This window comes from Myxocyprinus asiaticus, chromosome 33 (genome assembly GCF_019703515.2).
Source record: "Myxocyprinus asiaticus isolate MX2 ecotype Aquarium Trade chromosome 33, UBuf_Myxa_2, whole genome shotgun sequence".
NCBI classification, from domain to species: Eukaryota; Metazoa; Chordata; class Actinopteri; order Cypriniformes; family Catostomidae; genus Myxocyprinus; species Myxocyprinus asiaticus.
In genome coordinates, this window is record NC_059376.1 from 43961793 (window position 1) to 43977290 (window position 15498).

Sequence of the window (15498 nt, forward strand, 5' to 3'; positions counted from 1 at the left end):
TGTTTTTGTTTCGCCATTACCCGTGATCCCGCAGCGGGCTCCTCGGACTCAGCAATGGGCAGTTGGGTCGGTCTCTCAGGTCTGGAGTGTTTGGACTCGTCCGGCGGGTACGCGTCACTGTCCGACTCACTGAGCGAGCGCTGCATGATCTGTTTGAGACGCACAAGCTTTAGTTCCCGCCTCTCCGCCACACCCTGCCTCCTTATCGGTCCGGCTCCAGGCCCCACCCCTGACTCCACCCCACTGGCGCCCTCTGCCGCACCCTTCCTCAGTCCAGCGTCTGCATCCACGTGTCTCTGTCTCAGAATCCACCGGCCATTATCAGCAGTGACTTCAGCGGTTAATGTCATCTCTGGACACATCTCAGCCGCAGGAACATGAGCGCTGAATGAACAAACAGAGATACGAACAGCATGAAACGTAAAGCTGAAGTGCGTAATTTCTGACAAACTGAACTGCAAAAATAATGGCTGTTTTCAAACAAGTTTCCAGAACACTCTCCCTGTCTCCCATTGAACAGACAAAGAGTCAGAAGTGGCTTACTGGAGTATTTTAACATGCAAAAGATGACAAACTTTACAGTGTAAAAATCTGAAGAGAATAGAGACCTTCCGTTTGGTTCTTGTCTGTGTAAAATGAGCTGAAGTTGATTCTGTAAAGCTACTCGTGCTGTAGTTTGTCTGTGAAACACAGAAACCATTTCAGATGACAATTATTAATGTCCCACTCATAGAAGAACTCAAATAAATGAATAAAGTGAGCAGAGTTGACGCTGTATAGGAGGCATGCTCTCTTACTCGTGCAGTTGTTTGGTGAGCTTGACAACCTGTGATGCGAGGGACATGCACGTCTCCACAACGACCAGATACCGCGAGCAGGTGCTGTGACCCTGACGCTCGGCGCACTGAGAAGGGCGCTCACTCTGCTGATTCTGCACCGTCACGTTAGAGCCGTACTCCACCAGCGTCTGACAAACACACAGTAAAGAGAACATTAAATAAGTAAGGAATAATAACTGACGACGGACTGCTGAATTATTGAAAAATAATGCACACCCGAAGTGGTAATGCAGCCGTTACACCTCGGGTGTGCATTATTTTTCAATAATTCAACGGGCCGGAGTCAATTATTCCGCTTACACCACGATTACCACACCTCAAGACATCGTTAAGGGTTTTATCTCAAAACATTTTCTGGTTTTCGTCCCAAAACACTCTTGTGAGAGGAACTACTTTCTTCCGGCACGGGTTCAGTGTCTTGCTTTGAAACAGCCCGAGCCTTCGTTGCTAGTACTAAAACGTATCTTTAGAACTAGCAACGGAGGCTTGCACTGATGTTCAGCAATTATTGGAGTAGGAAGGTAGTGTGTGTGTGTGTGTGTGTGTGCTTGTGAGTGAGTGAGTGAAAGAGATCACGTGTGGGATTACCTGTGTTTGCTGCGGCTCTCATCAGGAATAACATCGCTTCAAATTGCCAAGATGTACGTTTAAGTAAACTTTTCAGCAGCAGTGAGGGTTACCATTCCTGTATATAGCTTTTATGTTGCTAAACAACTGTTTACATCTCCACTGTGTCGCAGGGGTGTGCTGACATGAAGGCTCTGTTTGTTGCTCACGTGTGTATGTGTATGCGTTTGTGTGTGAGTGTGTGTATGTGTATGCGTTTGTGTGTGAGTGTGTGTGTGTTTGTGTGTGTGTGTGTGTATCCATTTGTGTGTGCGTGTGTTTGTGTGTATGTGTATCCGTTAGTGTGTGTGTGTGTATGTGTATGCGTTTGTGTCTGAGTGTGTGTGTATGTGTATGTGTGTGAGTGTGTGTATGTGTATGCGTTTGTGTGTGAGTGTGTGTGTGTTTGTGTGTATGTGTATCCATTTGTGTGTGTGTGTGTTTGTGTGTATGTGTATCCGTTTGTGTGTTTGTGTGTATGTGTATCCATTTGTGTCTGAGTGTGTGTGTGTATGCGTATGCGTTTGTGTGTGAGTGTGTGTGTGTTTGTGTGTATCCATTTGTGTGTGTGTGTTTGTGTGTATGTGTATCCGTTTGTGTGTTTTTGTGTATGTGTATCCGTTTGTGTGAGTGTGTGTATGTGTATGCGTTTGTGTCTGAGTGTGTGTGTTTATGTGTATGCGTATGCGTTTGTGTGTGTGTTTGTTTGTGTGTATGCGTATCCGTTTGTGTGTTTGTGTGTGTGTATCCGTTTGTGTCTGAGTGTGTGTGTGTGTATGCGTTTGTGTGTGAGTGTGTGTGTGTGTTTGTGTGTATGTGTATCCGTTTGTGTGTTTGTGTGTATGCGTTTGTGTGTGAGTGTATGTGTGTGTTTGTGTCTGAGTGTGTGTGTATGTGTATATGTTTGTGAGTGTGTGTATGTGTATACGTTTGTGTGTGTGTGTGTGTGTGTGTGTCTGAGTGTGTGTATGTGTATGCGTTTGTGTCTGAGTGTGTGTGTGTGTGTGTATGCGTTTGTGTGTGAGTGTGTGTGTTTGTGTGTATGTGTATCCATTTGTGTGTGTGTGTTTGTGTGTATGTGTATCCGTTTGTGTGTTTGTGTGTATGTGTATCCGTTTGTGTCTGAGTGTGTGTGTGTATGTGTATGCGTTTGTGTGTGAGTGTGTGTGTTTGTGTGTATGTGTATCCATTTGTGTGTGTGTGTTTGTGTGTATGTGTATCCGTTTGTGTGTTTGTGTGTATGTGTATCCGTTTGTGTCTGAGTGTGTGTGTGTATGTGTATGCGTTTGTGTGTATGTGTATCCGTTTGTGTCTGAGTGTGTGTGTGTATGTGTTTGTGTGCGAGTGTGTGTATGTATATGCGTTTGTGTGTGAGTGTGTGTGTATGCGTTTGTGTCTGAGTGTGTGTGTGTATGTGTATGCGTTTGTGTGTGAGTGTGTGTTTGTGTGTATGTTTATCCATTTGTGTGTTTGTGTGTATGTGTATCCGTTTGTGTCTGAGTGTGTGTGTGTATGTGTATGCGTTTCTGTGTGAGTGTGTATGCGTATGTGTTTGTGTGTGAGTGTGTATGTGTATATGTGTGTGTTTGTGAGTCTGTGTGTGTGTGAGAGCGAAAGAGAGGAGGGGGAGCGTGAGGGTGCTTTCCACTATGGGAGGCCAAATAGGACATATTAAAAGTTATTTTGGATAACATAGAAACTGTTGTATTGATCAAGCCGCAGGGGTGCGTTTACATTAAGGCTCTGTTTGTTGCTGGTCATGACTCGAGTCTCTATATGTGTGTGCGTGTGTCTGTGCATATGAATAGTATGTGTGTCAGCGTGTGTGAGCATGGGTAAGACGAGAGCGAAAGATAGAGGGAGTGTGAGGGCACTTTTCAACTAAAATTTAAAAACATTCAGGATATTATAGACATTGTCATTCTTATACGGTGTACTTAACCAGTGTCTGTGTTTTAATTGGTTATTTTGATGTGGTAGCCTGTTCGGCTCTTTGAAATAACTGAAATAATTTGCCGAAGTGACATGGAACCGTTATGCGGTCAAGACCTGGAACTACTCCATAAATGTGCGTTTATGGGCAAATAATTGCACACCATAGAACGTCCGTCAACCAATCAGAATCGAGCATTCAACAGACCCGTGATATAAAATCACTATAATATACTGTACAGTAGAGAACAGCAGTTACAATAGAAGCAAACGTTTATACTGCAATACTATTTAAACTTTTGTTAACTGACTGACCTGGTAATTATTTTCTTTTGAACCAATTAAATCAAGTAGAAACAACAGTATTAAAGTTCACTGAAATAACGTGCTATTATTTGTTCAATCTTAATCGTGTGACATACCTTTTTATGTAAATAAAGTTGAATGAACTGATACATTTGTGTATATATATAACAAAGGTTTTCTAGTTATGCAGACATAAAATGATCATAAGTTGAATTTACTTAAATACTGTATATGTAGCATTTTTGCATCACACATTTTAAGTAAATCCAACACATTTGTTTCAGTGCACTCAAGACTGGTAGAGGTCTGCATTCCCACAGAACTCCCACAGGACCCGATTAGATTTCTGGGATTACATGAAGGCGGGAGCAGACGGCACGTTCAATGAGTGGTGTGTGGGAGCGGGATGTCAGAGAAGGGCCTGAAAATCCGATGTGGACGTCTTTTCTCACTGTGGGCAGAGAGCGGGTGAACATGGAGCAAAATTCAGCGGGAGCATTCGGATGCGCGATAGAAACTTGTGGAAGTGGGATGAAAAAACCTCTAAAAACATAAAGGAGAAGGACATTTGTAAACCATGAGCCCATTCAGTTAATTAATAACAGTGTGCGAGTGAATATTGAGCTGTTCCGACTCTCTGAACACACATCTCTGAGCTGCACACTGAACAAAACAGGAAACCGGAGGGAGTGCTGCTTCCTGTCTCAGACTAAAAAAGACTCTGCAGATTAAATGACAGCACCTGAATGCAGGTCAGATGACCGTATTGAGCTGCGACGTGAACCGCAGTGTTGCCGTTCTGATCCACCTCGTCCAGAGAGATGGCCTGTTCCTGCATGAACTGCAGCAGCCACAGCAGAACACGCTCCTATAACACACACACATACACACACACAGCACGCTCAGTCACATGATCCCACTCACTGAATATTAATCAGGGGGGTGTGGTCTCACCTGTCCGTAGCGTGCAGCATAGTGAATGAGACTGGGATGCTCTCTGGTGCAGCTGAGTTCAGCGATCGCTTCCGTCTCACTCACCATCCAGCGCACACACTCTAGATGACCGTTCTACACCACACACACACACACACACACACACACACACACACACACACACACACACAGTTAAACATTATGATTTTTAAGAATTCATCTCAACTAAAGAATAAACCAGTTAGAAGGAAGCTGGTTTAAGCCAATCACGAAAAGCACGCAAAAACAAACAGTGATAGAAACAGTGTAGAACGATTCACAAACAAATGACTCGAGTCGTTTCATTTATTTAATTAGTCCAAAACGACTCAGAGTCATTCTGACTCGCTGAATCAGTCAGTGCCGTTACTGAATTAACATCACTCACTTATTGACTGCATGCTTATATGACAAAATGAAATTAAAGATGCATGTTCACTAGATTGTTTTATTGTAATAAATGTTACAAAAGTTAGTATGTAGTTAGTAAGCAGTTTTAATGAATTCTGGCTCATCTAGTTTCTATCGTCATAGAAACAGCACCAGCCCTCAGTGTGAGACTCCGATTTAGGCCACGTCCACACTAATATATTTGATTGATTTAGCTACGTTTCTGCCTTTCATCAACAGTAGAACAGCGACATTTGGAATGCAATGACGTTAGGAAACTGAAAACAGATTAGTGTGGACATGGCCTAAGACTCAGATTAAGACTAAAACGTTCTAGTTCATGTTCTTTGGTTCTTCTCCAGTTGTAATCTTCCAGATGTTGTATTGTGATGACTGGAAAATGTGAACGCACCCTGACGGCGAGTCCAGCGGGTGTGAGCTGTTGATTGTTGCGTTCGTTCAGACAGTCCTCGCCCATCAGAGAGGTCAGATGTTGCAGACAGTCTGCGTGACCCTGAGCTGCAGAGATGTGCAGCAGATTGTTTCTGTCCTCATCTCTGATTCGCTCCAAATTCTCAGCTGCAAAATGAGGCTGCGCACACAAACAACACAGTTCCTTTTCATTACAGGCTTATTTCATGAGAAATCAAAGTGTTCTGCTGTGTGTGCGTGTGTGTGTGCATGTGTGTGTGTAGCACCTGCAGCTCTGCAGATCCTTCTGAAGAATCACAACATTAATATATTTTAAACAAGATCCCTGATCATTTCAGTCTGACTGGAACCGTTTCAGAACAGATTGTTTTATGAATCTGTCACAATGTCACACAGCTGAAATCAGAAATCAAGGGAACACTAGAGGTTGACCAATTCAATTTGCCGATTAATAGGCACCTATAGCTGATTTCAGAACTATCGATTATCTGCAAAAATGAAAATTCTGTCATCATTTACTCACTCCTCATGTCATTCCAGATGTGTATGACTTTCTTTCTTCTGCAGAACACAAATGAAGATTTTTAGAAGGATATTTCAGCTCTGTAGGTCCATACAATGCAAGTGAATGGTGACCAGAACTTTGAAGGCCCAAAAATCACATAAAGGCAGCATAAAAGTAATCCATAAGACTCCAGTGGTTTAATCCATGTCTTCTGAAGTGATGCAAATGCTTTGGGTGAAAAACAGATCAATATTTTAATCCTTTTTTACCATAAATATCTACTTTCACTTTCTGTGAAAGTGTAGATTTATAGTAAAAAAGACTTAAATATTGATCTGTTTCTCACTCACCTATCATCTCTCTTCAGAAGACATGGATTAAACCACTGGAGTCTTATGGATTACTACTATGCTGCCTTTATGTGATTTTTGGGCCTTCAAAGTTCTGGTCACCATTCACTTGCATTGTATGGACCTACAAAGCTGAAATATCCTTCTAAAAATCTTCATTTGTGTTCTGCAGAAGAAAGAAAGTCATACACATCTGGAATGACATGAGGGTGAGTAAATGATGACAGAATTTTCATTTTTGGGTGAACTATCCCTTTAATGGCACAGCAGCAAAAACAGCCTGTCCATTAGTAAGGGTCAGGGAGAGGGTGGAAAACAGACATGAAAAACTAAGAATCTTTACACACATTATAAGTACATCTCAGGAGGAAACACAATAATGTATGAAAACAAATGTTCAAACCAGGAGTGAGATCTGTCCTTCTCTGACGATGTTGATGATGTTGTGGTTCTTCTTGGTTTCTTCATCGCATTCTCCAAACGCCCGTGATGCTCCCCAGCTCTTGTCCTGCCGCGCTGCTGCTTTACCTCCCTGAAGAGGGAACATCGCCTGGTTGCTGGGAGAATCGGCTCCGGCTTTATGAGTCGGTGTATCTGGGAAGGGCAGGCCGGACACGAGTCTGTCCGTCTCAGAGGCGTGCAGTGTGTTTGGAGAGTGTTCAAATCCGGCGCTTTGTGTTCTGAGGTAATCCTGATCTACAGACTTAGACTTCCTCATGTCAGGCCAGTTGACGGGAGACAGAACACAGAACTGCATCCCGCTGCTGATGCTCTCTGTGTGCGTGAGAGACGAGCCTTTCACACCGTGACACAGCTCAGTAGAGGATCTCTTCTCAGAGCTCACGCGAGGGAGAGTGGCCATCTGCTGGCTCGATTTAATGTAAGGCACGTCCAGGATCTCGTCCATGTCCAGATCGTAGTGCTCCAGCTCTCCGAACACAGCTCCATTCACACAGACTTTACTCTTCAGCCCCTGAACATCAGTAACGGTGCCGTCATCTTTGTTTACATGTGCATTCTGCTCGCTGCTCTTACCGTCCGCGTCTGTCTCTGAGACGTCGGGCTGGTGTTTGAGAGGAGACACGCGTTTAACGGGTCTGAATTTGCTGTAGACATCAGCGATGCCAGTGGGTTTGATTCCGGTGCCACTGTGAGATGATGCACTTCGCCCCCAGTTGATGGCTGGAACTGAAACACACGTGTCATTATAAACTCTAATGCACACGTGCCCTAGTGCGCTGCAATACTAATGTCTCATGCACACGTCTTTCTCATACTATGAATGGCAGAATCCGTCTTCACTCCAAAATCAAAAGAAAGCAATAAGAAATTATATTTTGTGCAAAGAAAAATTAAGCCTAATTTTAGGATTTTTTTTTATATACCTGTATATATATTTTGCATTGTGACATTATTTTCATGACATTATTTTTAGCACATTTTCTCCCAAATTCTCATTACTGAGATGTGGTGAAAAAAAACGGATCTGATTTCAACTATTTATTATATAAATGATGATAATTATACAAATAATTATATATTTCTTATATGACATTAGTATTTGTTGTACTGCCTTTAATTTATGCTGATATCAACAACTGTATTACAGTATTTTTTACTGTAAAGCCTACAATGATAACAGCACATTAATAAATGACACACCTTGTCTCTCGTCACTTTGTCCATCATGTCTTCGACACAGTTCTGGAATGTTCTTTGATGCGTACTGTGACAGGAGAAGCATCGTGATATAAAACTTCATCACCTCATGCACGTCATGCAGTGACAATACTGTCAGATCATTTAAATCCTCGTATAATGAGGAATTATACAGTATATATATATATATATATTCTCAGGGAACACACTCACTGGTCAAATATACAGTATATGACCCAATATATATCTTGATAAAAGTATGTCCTGATTGCACTGAAGGTCCTTTAAAATGTCCACTTTCCTTGTTAAACAGACTTACATTATGAAAACCAAATAGGAGACATTTTCCATATAAATGTCTTCAAAATCATAACTATTGACTTTCAATAATGATTATTTAAAAATACAGTACCTTGTAATATTATCATTTTAAAAAGTATCAACATCAATCCTTACCCAAAGATGAAATTTGGGGACAATGTTAAATATGTTAATAAAACTCCAAGTTTACACTATTTTATTTTATTGATTTATTTTCTCCCCTTTTTGTCTCCAATCTGGAATGCCCAATTCCCAAAGCCCTCGTGGTGGTGTAGTGACTCGCCTCAATCCGGGTGGTGGAGGATGAATCTCAGTTGCCTCCGCGTCTGAGACCGTCAATCCGCGCATCTTATCACGTGATTTGTTGAGTGCGTTACCACGGAGACGTAGCGCGTGTGGAGGCGTCACACTATTCCCCGCGGCATCCACGCACAACTCACCACGCACCCCACCGAGAGCGAGAACCACATTATAGCGACCACGAGGAGGTTACCCCATGTGACTCTACCCTCCCTAGCAACCGGGCCAATTTGGTTGCTTAGGAGACCTGACTGGAGTCACTGTATAATATAATTATTAAATAACTGTTATATGTGTAATTCTGTTTTCATTATTAGACTCCAACCTTGAATATTTTGTTAATAATGTGTATGAAATTTTAAACAGTGACAACAGCTTGTATCATTATTAAAAATTAAATTCATGACATCATATAAATTGATAGAATGCAAAACTTGTACATTTGTACACAAGCTAAAATGTGGTTAAAATGATAAAAAGCGAATATAAAATAAAATGTACAATCTAGCATACTATATTGTGTGAAATCATATATATGAATACTATACTGTATGTACAGTGCATTCATAAAGTATTCACACCCCTTCATTTTATTCACACTTTGTTATGTTGCAGCCGTATGCTAAAATGCTTTAAATTATTTTATTTTTCACATCAATCTACACTCCATACCCCATAATGACAAAGCAAAAACCAGATTTCTGATAACTTTGCAAATTGATTAAAAAGAAAAAACTGAAATATCACATTGACAGTATTCAGACCCTTTGCTATGACACTTGAAATTGAGCTCAGGTGCATCCCATTTCTCTGGATCATCTTTGAGATGTTTCTACACTTTGATTGGAGTCCACCTGTGGCAAATTCCATTGATTGGACATGATTTGGAAAGGCACACACCTGTCTAAATAAGGTCTCACAGCTGAAAATGCATATCAGAGCAAAAACCAAGCCATGAGGTCAAAGGAACTGCCTGCAGAGCTCAGAGACAGGACTGTGTCGAGGCACAGATCTGAGGAAGAATACAAAAACATTTCGGCAGCATTGAAGGTTCCCAAGAGCACAGTGGCCTCCATAATTCTTAAATGGAAGAAGTTTGGAACAACCAGGACTCTTCCTAGAGCTGGCCACCTGGACAAACTGAGCAATCGGGGGAGAAGGGCCTTGGTAAGAGAGGTGACCAAGAACCCGATGGTCACTCTGGTTGAGCTCCAGAGATCATGTGTTGAGATGGGAGAAACTTCGCAGAAGGACAACCATCACTGCAACACTCCACCGATCTGGACTTTATGGCAGAGTGGCCAGACGGAAGCCTCTCCTCAGTGCAAGACACATAAAAAAGCACCTAAAGGACTCTCAGACTGTGAGAAACAAGATTCTCTGGTCTGATGAAATGAAGATTGAACTGTTTGTCCTCAATTCCAAGCATCATGTCTGGAGGAAACCAGACACTGCTTATCACCTGCACAATACCATCCCAACGGTGAAGCATGGTGGTGGCAGCATCATGCTGTGGGGGTGTTTTTCAGCGGCAGGGACTGGGGGACTGGTCAGGGTTGAAGGAAAGCTGAATGCAGCAAAATACAGAGATATCCTTAATGAAAACCTGGTCCAGAGTGCTCTGGACCTCAGACTGGGCCGAAGGTTCACCTTCCAACAGGACAATGACCCTAAGCACACAGTCAAGACAATGCAAGAGTGGTTTAGAGACAACTCTGTGAATGTCCTTGAGTGGCCCAGCCAGAGCCCGGACTTGAACCCAATCGAACATCTCTGGAGAGATCTGAAAATGACTGTCCACCGATGCTCCCCATCCAACCTGACAGAGCTTGAGAGGATCTGCAGAGAAGAATGGCAGAAAATCCCCAAATCCAGGTGTGCAAAGCTTGTCACATCATACTCAAAAAGACTTGAGACTGTAATCGCTGCCAAAGGTGCTTCAACTAATGGGGCTTTTCCACTACACGGTACAGCTCGACTCGACTCTGCTCGCTTTTTGGGGGTTTTCCACTGTGAATAGTACCTGGTACCTGGTACTTTTTTAGTACCACCTCGGTCAAGGTTCCAAGCGAGCCGAGCCATTACTAAATGTGACATCAAAACCCTGCAGATCACTGATTGGTCAGAGAGAATCGTCACTACCAGCGTCACTGGATTTGCGACATGGGACATCAACCCGCTAGTTTTAAAGTTAGTAACAGCGACAGCAGTATCATATGTTCACATGACTTTCAAATTGTAAAAAGAAATAGCTGTGCGCAAAATCACGCCGTGATCAATAAAAGAGGTGCAGACGTTCCTCTCGTTAGTAGCCGAGGAGAGGATCCAACAAGAGCTGGCTGGAGCGACGCAAATATGATGATTAGCCTATAATCCCACCCACGTTGAGGCGGCACTAAACTGCAGTGGAAAAGCATGCACAGAAAAGGAAAGCGAGCAGAGTCGAGTCGAACCGTAACTTGCAGTGGAAAACTGCCATAAGCACTGAGTTAAGGGTCTGAATACTGTCAATGTGATATTTCAGTTTTTTCTTTTTAATTAATTTGCAAAGTTATCAAAAATCTGTTTTAGCTTTGTCATTATGGGGTATGCAGTGTAGATTGATGTGAAAAAATAATTTAAAGCATTTTAGCATAAGGCTGCAACATAACAAAATGTGAAAAAAATGAAGGGGTCTGAATACTTTATGAATGCACTGTATATATATATATATATACAGGTGCATCTCAATAAATTAGAATGTCGTGGAAAAGTTCATTTATTTCAGTAATTCAACTCAAATTGTGAAACTCGTGTATTAAATAAATTCAGTGCACACAGACTGAAGTAGTTTAAGTCTTTGGTTCTTTTAATTGTGATGATTTTGGCTCACATTTAACAAAAACCCACCAATTCACCATCTCAAAAAATTAGAATACATCATAAGACCAATAAAAAAAACATTTTTAGTGAATTGTTGGCCTTCTGGAAAGTATATTCATTTACTGTATATGTACTCAATACTTGGTAGGGGCGCATTTTGCTTTAATTACTGCCTCAATTCGGCGTGGCATGGAGGTGATCAGTTTGTGGCACTGCTGAGGTGGTATGGAAGCCCAGGTTTCTTTGACAGTGGCCTTCAGCTCATCTGCATTTTTTGGTCTCTTGTTTCTCATTTTCCTCTTGACAATACCCCATAGATTCTCTATGGGGTTCAGGTCTGGTGAGTACCAACACCATGGTCATTTAACCAACTTTTGGAGCTTTTGGCAGTGTGGGCAGGTGCCAAATCCTGCTGGAAAATGAAATCAGCATCTTTAAAAAGCTGGTCAGCAGAAGGAAGCATGAAGTGCTCCAAAAGTTCTTGGTAAACGGGTGCAGTGACTTTGGTTTTCAAAAAACACAATGGTCCAACACCAGCAGATGACATTGCACCCCAAATCATCACAGACTGAGGAAACTTAACACTGGACTTCAAGCAACTTGGGCTATGAGCTTCTCCACCCTTCCTCTAGACTCTAGGACCTTGGTTTCCAAATGAAATACAAAACTTGCTCTCATCTGAAAAGAGGACTTTGGACCACTGGGCAACAGTCCAGTTCTTCTTCTCCTTAGCCCAGGTAAGACGCCTCTGACGTTGTCTGTGGTTCAGGAGTGGCTTAACAAGAGGAATACGACAACTGTAGCCAAATTCCTTGACATGTCTGTGTGTGGTGGCTCTTGATGCCTTGACCCCAGCCTCAGTCCATTCCTTGTGAAGTTCACCCAAATTCTTGAATCGATTTTGCTTGACAATCCTCATAAGGCTGCGGTTCTCTCGATTGGTTGTGCATCTTTTTCTTCCACACTTTTTCCTTCCACTCAACTTTCTGTTAACATGCTTGGATACAGCACTCTGTGAACAGCCAGCTTCTTTGGCAATGAATGTTTGTGGCTTACCCTCCTTGTGAAGGGTGTCAATGATTGTCTTCTGGACAACTGTCAGATCAGCAGTCTTCCCCATGATTGTGTAGCCTAGTGAACCAAACTGAGAGACCATTTTGAAGGCTCAGGAAACCTTTGCAGGTGTTTTGAGTTGATTAGCTGATTGGCATGTCACCATATTCTAATTTTTTGAGATAGTGAATTGGTGGGTTTTTGTTAAATGTGAGCAAAATCATCACAATTAAAAGAACCAAAGACTTAAACTACTTCAGTCTGTGTGCACTGAATTTATTTAATACACGAGTTTCACAATTTGAGTTGAATTACTGAAATAAATGAACTTTTCCACGACATTCTAATTTATTGAGATGCACCTGTATATATATATATATGTGAAGATTCCCCCTTCTCGGTTTGCTTATTATCTTTATCAGTTTTCAGTTGCATTACGCTTACATGTCATGAAAAGTTTGTCGAGTAAAAACCAAACTTTACTAGCGAATGGCAATTCTTTCTCCAACGTGTCTGTAAAGGATTGCACCAAATTAACTGCTGAATAGTTCAATATCAAAAATGTCTTTACAACAACAAAAGGACAAAAGAGAAAAACCTGTGGACTCACAGATATGTCATCAGAGAAATCAATTTCATCCAGATCCAGATATTCAGGAACGTCCATCTTCAGTCATCCTGTTCACAAAGAAGAAACTAATGAGTAACGACTGATAACAGACCCTGACGACAGAGTTACTGTGATGAAACTACTGGACAGGATTAAAGATGCACTCAGTACTTTTTTCCACTTTCAAAAGTTTACATAAATAAAAATGGTGTGTTTACCCAGATCCAGAATGATCTTCTAAAGAAAAGTATGCTGCGTGCTGACGTGTCATGTCATGAATTAGAGAACCAATCAAAACCCTCATGGTGAGTAGCGCAAGGCTCCAAACCAAAAAAAAATGACTTTGGAGCCATTGGCTCTCAAACTGAGACATTTAGGAGCCAAATTACAGAATAGTTCAATTTAGTGTCATTTGTTTATGAATCGGACATCATGGCTCACGCTGTGTTTGTTGTTGCGTTCAGCGAGCTCATCTCAACAGAAAAGGTCAAAAGCGGCGCGAGACACACTGGCACACGCTCTAAAGATGTATTCAATAACTCAAGATGATATCTGACAACCCGACTGTTGCCAACGGTGACTAGATTGTAAATTATTGTCCGAATCGTTTATTTTTGGTCGCATTTGTGACCATTTTAGTCACAGTCTGAAGCCCTGTAGGGTGTGCCTGAAATAGTTCAATAGGAGGGATTCAGCAATAATTTATTGGCTTTAATACATCAGCCGAATGTTTTTATCGGACCAATACGATAACTGTTTTTTTTTCTCCCCAATTTGGAATGCCCAATTCCCAATGCGCTCTAAGTCCTCCTGGTGGCGTAGTGACTCGCCTCAATCCGGGTGGCGGAGGACGAATCTCAGTTGCCTCCGCGTCTGAGACCATCAAACCCACGCATCTTATCACGTGGCTTGTTGAGCGTGTTACCGTGGAGACATAGTGCGTGTGGAGGCTCACGCTATTCTCCGCGGCATCCACACACAACTCACCACGCGCCCCACTGAGAGCGAGAACCACATTATAGCGACCACGAGGAGGTTACCCCATGTGACTCTACCCTCCCTAGCAACCGGGCCAATTTGGTTGCTTAGGAGACCTGGCTGGAGTCACTCAGCACACCCTGGATTCAAATTTACGACTCCAGGGGTGATAGTCAGCGTCTTTACTTGCTGAGCTACCCAGGCCCCGGCGATACGATAACTTTGAAAATTCATATTTATCAGCCGATACCGATATGGCTGCTGATATATCGTGCTTCACTAGTAATTTTTAAACATAAGTATATAATCATGATGACTCACATGAGATGAAGACTCATAACCTAATAAAACTGTTTTATTGTACATGGAGAGGGTCCTCTCCTGGGAGCTGCCATATTGAGATCACATGACCAGCTGAATCTCAGTAATCCTCCAGTTATTGGACACTTTCACTCATGGATTGAATGAATCCTGGCTGACTGTTAATCATAAATTTCATCAATGTCATTAAAAATAAATAAATAATAAATTACAAATAAATACATATTGAGTGCACCTTTAATGTTATGATCATCTTTATGTCTTGCTGTCTACAGAAACTGTTCAGTTTGGTGTGTATGTGAATCATTCAAAACAATCTGATTTTGAGTGATTGTTGTGACTCTAAATCATCATCTGATGTCATTAATAAACACAGCATTATTAACAGATCTGATCATGTTTTCAGCTGAATTTGATAAACTCATTAATGTGTGTTAAAGAAGAACAAACTGATGAAGATTCAGGTGTATCAAGATAGAACTGATTCAAATCGAACAAGATTTTAATCTACAGAGACGATATAAACATAGAAATAATGCAAGTAGCGCTTAGTGATAATATAGGTAAATGATGTATATAGAGCGATTATAATAATGACTGTGTACAGTATATGAAAGAGTATATACAGTATGTGTGTATCTGTCTTTTGTTTCTAGCATTAGCATTAGCATCTCTCAGATCATCCTTTTATTTCTCTCTTTATTCTCTCTTCTGTAAATTCTGTCTGTGTTTAATGATGTTTTACTGTCGTACCTGCGCTCGCTGCGGTGTGTCGCGGATATTCGTGATTTATCTCTCTTTATTTCTGATGATTAACGGAACATCTGAAGAATGTGTCACGAGCGCGCGCCTCCGTCAGCCTCCTGAGCGCGCGATCCCGACATACAGACACACACACACACACATACTCACACACACAACACACACACACAACACACACAAACCTTCCTGCATTATTACATTTTCATTAATGAAAAGTAAGAAACTCGCCGTGTCCTTTAAGAAATAATAATATTAAACAGTTTATAGGTCCGTAGGCCATAAAAATTCTAATAGAAAATT

At 41.7% G+C, this 15498-nt stretch overlaps 1 protein-coding gene across 3 annotated transcripts in view; it reads right to left on the minus strand.

Moving 5' to 3' along the window:
* Nucleotides 1–15314, minus strand: part of LOC127423846 (synphilin-1-like) — a 17657-nt gene extending 2343 nt beyond the window's left edge. For all 3 annotated transcript variants that reach the window (XR_007894389.1, XM_051668480.1, XM_051668479.1), the window contains exons 1-10: nucleotides 15190–15314; nucleotides 13138–13205; nucleotides 7995–8058; nucleotides 6736–7520; nucleotides 5458–5637; nucleotides 4638–4751; nucleotides 4426–4551; nucleotides 798–967; nucleotides 609–680; nucleotides 1–384 (exon numbers count right to left, since the gene is read on the minus strand). The exon at nucleotides 1–384 is cut by the window's left edge. Coding sequence is in view for 2 of the 3 variants with exons in the window: in XM_051668480.1 (XP_051524440.1) it covers nucleotides 1–384; nucleotides 609–680; nucleotides 798–967; nucleotides 4426–4551; nucleotides 4638–4751; nucleotides 5458–5637; nucleotides 6736–7520; nucleotides 7995–8058; nucleotides 13138–13194 (1952 nt within the window). In the remaining variant the exon portion in view is untranslated. The remainder of the gene's footprint in view (nucleotides 385–608; nucleotides 681–797; nucleotides 968–4425; nucleotides 4552–4637; nucleotides 4752–5457; nucleotides 5638–6735; nucleotides 7521–7994; nucleotides 8059–13137; nucleotides 13206–15189) is intronic.
* Nucleotides 15315–15498: the final 184 nt, after the last annotated feature.